This window comes from Oryzias melastigma, linkage group LG16 (genome assembly GCF_002922805.2).
Source record: "Oryzias melastigma strain HK-1 linkage group LG16, ASM292280v2, whole genome shotgun sequence".
Taxonomy (NCBI): domain Eukaryota; kingdom Metazoa; phylum Chordata; class Actinopteri; order Beloniformes; family Adrianichthyidae; genus Oryzias; species Oryzias melastigma.
In genome coordinates this window covers 10,704,222-10,707,381 of record NC_050527.1, presented here as the reverse complement: position 1 = coordinate 10,707,381, position 3,160 = coordinate 10,704,222, and the positions used below count along the sequence as shown (strand labels likewise).

At 37.2% G+C, this 3,160-nt stretch overlaps 1 protein-coding gene across 1 annotated transcript in view; it reads right to left on the bottom strand.

Annotated features, from left to right (window-relative positions):
- LOC112143295 (dynein heavy chain 11, axonemal) overlaps positions 1-3,160 on the bottom strand; it is a 36,205-nt gene that overhangs the window by 27,403 nt on the left and 5,642 nt on the right. Inside the window, exons 13-18 of the mRNA XM_024267144.2 lie at positions 2,625-2,849; positions 2,457-2,548; positions 2,251-2,377; positions 2,011-2,163; positions 1,697-1,930; positions 343-474 (exon numbers count right to left, since the gene is read on the bottom strand). Of these exons, the coding sequence (XP_024122912.1) occupies positions 343-474; positions 1,697-1,930; positions 2,011-2,163; positions 2,251-2,377; positions 2,457-2,548; positions 2,625-2,849 (963 nt within the window). The remainder of the gene's footprint in view (positions 1-342; positions 475-1,696; positions 1,931-2,010; positions 2,164-2,250; positions 2,378-2,456; positions 2,549-2,624; positions 2,850-3,160) is intronic.

Genomic DNA, 3,160 nt, shown 5'->3' with positions numbered 1-3,160 from the left:
TCATATTTATCATATCGTGAGAGACGCACTGGGATACGTATCGTATCGCCATGCTCTTGCCAATACACACCCCAAGTCACAATGTCTAATTTCAGTCAAGGTCCATAGTCTTTGTACAAATGTATCATATTGTGTTACACACGATACATAGAGCTTATTCTGCACAATTTATTAATGTTACAATTAATGTCTGTACTATTTGCAGTCAGATTTTAATTAGTCTTCTAAAACCTTTAATTCTGACTTACTTTGTACCATAAAATGTAACCATATTATCATTTAATACTTTTTTTTGCATTGATGTACTAACAAATAAACATAGGGAAACATATTTGCTTTAACCTTTTGAGCAATGAGGCTTGCGACTACATCTCTGGCATGAACATCAATAGTACAGACAGTGGTGATCTTCTGTCTGTCACCTGGGCTCAGCTCTCCCAACAGCATGCCGATCAGCAAGTTAAGTTGGGAAATCTGTCAAGAAAACAGTGTTAACATAACATGAACAATCCCCAGAAAGAATCAAAATGAAATATACATAAAAAGCTCTCTTGAAATTAAGTTTGTGTCATAAAATTCAAATTTGTCCCCTCAATCATTGGATTAAAAACATTTTTAATTAATTTGATCTTCTTTGAACTAAAACACATCATCAAACATAGACGGCACCTAAATATGAAAGCTTTTGAATGTTTTAAGCATTCAAAAGTAGTTCTGTTTCGACTTTACTACCAGTACATGTAATTTGTTCCCGGTGTACTATGACAGCAGATCCAATCAGTGCAGGGGGTTGAGGGAGAAGAAACATTATTTAACAGCCAGCCAAGGACATGGCAACCTTTAGTAAAGCTGATGAAACTGACAAAAGCGATAACGTTAATGTGAGTATAATCTACAATAGGGTTACACTTGATCAGCTGAGGTCACTGACTCTAATGCAATTTGATTAGGATTATGAAACATGGTAATAAAAATGTGGGAAAATGTGTAAGGATTGTGATTAGTAAGCCTCTAAATTGTTTACACTTGATCAAAATTTGATTTCGTTCAAAAATATTATTTGACAAATGTGTTTCTCTGGTTTGAAATGGCAAAAAGTGTTTGCATTGTGTGTTAGGTCACTCCTAAGTTTTGTGTTTGGGTCCTCCAAGTTAAAACTTGAACTTGCAAGGTCTTTTGATCCATTGTAAAAACGTTCCCAGTGGTCGCTTTGTTGTGATTATGCCATTTTTAACCAAAATCAAAAAAATTTTAGTTTTCTAGGATATAGTTTCAGTAGAATGGTAGGAGTTCATTAGAAATGTGCATTTTTGCTGTGTGTAGGACTAAAGGCCTATAGTAAGCCAGCCTACACTTCTCATCACCCATCTCCTTACACACTTTCTCGGTAGCCTGTCACACCCACCACCTAACATTACTGGTGCAACAAAATTAGCAAGCAACATGGATCTAGTCATCTATAAAAATGGAGCAGAGCTGGGAGTTTATAGGCTGCAGATTGTAGCTCTATTTCAAAGCTGCAAGCTTTTTCTAATAGCATTTTTACCCTCTGATTCTAGTTCCCAGTGATTTGAAAAAAGAAATACTCAGAAATGCAATTTTAAGTTTAATTTTCTTTACATATGTCCTCTACCATGAGAAAAATGTCACAAAAACATGTTATAAACACCAAAAAAACACGATTTTCATCATGTACCTGCTTCTTGTTGTAGTCTTTCAGTGCAAATGAAAATCCTTCCTCAAGTTTTCTGAAAACAAGCTCCATGTCATTACTCCACCAGATCTGTGAACCAGTCAGTGCAACTTGGGCGGGGAAGTCGAGAATCCATTGTTCTCTTGGCCTGTCCTCATACACAGACACTGCATCGAGCAGCTGATCCCTGACACTTTTCTTCATGGACTCTTCAAGGGAAGCAAGCCAAGTCTCCACCTAATTTATATAGAAGTTGTATCAGAAACCAAGTTGCTTTGTGAAGGCTGATTTTTTTTCAACACTAAGAACACGCTTACCGGTCCATAACAGCAGCACTCAGTTGTGAATGGGACATATTCTCTTTCTTTGCTGAACATTCCCACAGCCCGCATGGGGTTAAGCATCTGTTCATTTTGGGCAAACTCAAGATCCGACATACTGTCGAAAAGCTTTGATAGATGCACAGTAACCTGCAAAAACAACCAGTAGTAGTTTTACCTACAACAAGCAAACTAAACCAAAAGTAGTGACGCTTAAGGGAATCAGAAAAACTTCACCTCTCTGGGATGACTCCCTTTAGAGAGGATGTCTAACAAATTTGCAGAGGAAATAAAGTAAAAGCGTGGAAAAGCTATTCGCTTTTTCTCCAGGTAATCTGCAAGGGCTTGTTCACATAAAGACAACCTGTCAGAAAGAAGGCACTCTTTTAGTAAATAGAAGGCCTGAAACTAAAAAATACACAGATAAAATTAAAAAAAAAAACCTTTTCTGTAGACTGTCTAACTTCTCAAACAGATGTGGAATATTGGTGGCCTCAATCACATTCTTGGTCCTAGCACTGTTCACCATCAAGTCCTAAAACCATCAAAAGCTTTTGAAGTTCAATGGGACAACAGTTTAATTTGCATATTACCAGAACATAGATACAAACCTGAAACTCATTATCAACTTCCTGGAATCTTTGCAGATCTGCAGGCAGATGCTGACAAATGTCATCACAGCTTTTGAAGATACTCTCAAGGTAGGCCCATGTCTTTTGGACCTCCATCCAGATTATTAACACTGACTCCGCCACACTCAACTGGTTTTGCAGTTCCTGGACCTGGACCAAAAAGTTCTCTACATGCTTGCTTTGAATCACAGTTTGGAGTCGAACCTTGTGGATGAAAAAGAAAGAACAGCTTTAATTTCACTAAAGACTGTTTTAACTGTAATACAAAATCCAATACTCCATGCAATCACCAGATGTTTTGTAGCTTTGCCTGTAGTTCAACATGTTTATCAATTGCAAAGAATGATTAAATACTACACTCCTGTATTGATTTAAGAAACAATAATTCATCTCTGCATTTCTAACATCTGAAAATGTCATGCAATACAGTTCTAAAACTTGGCATACGTGTTGTCCCAACCTTATTTCAGTGACTCATACAACAAGAGCTGATTGGTGAAGCAGGCTGGAGAGCA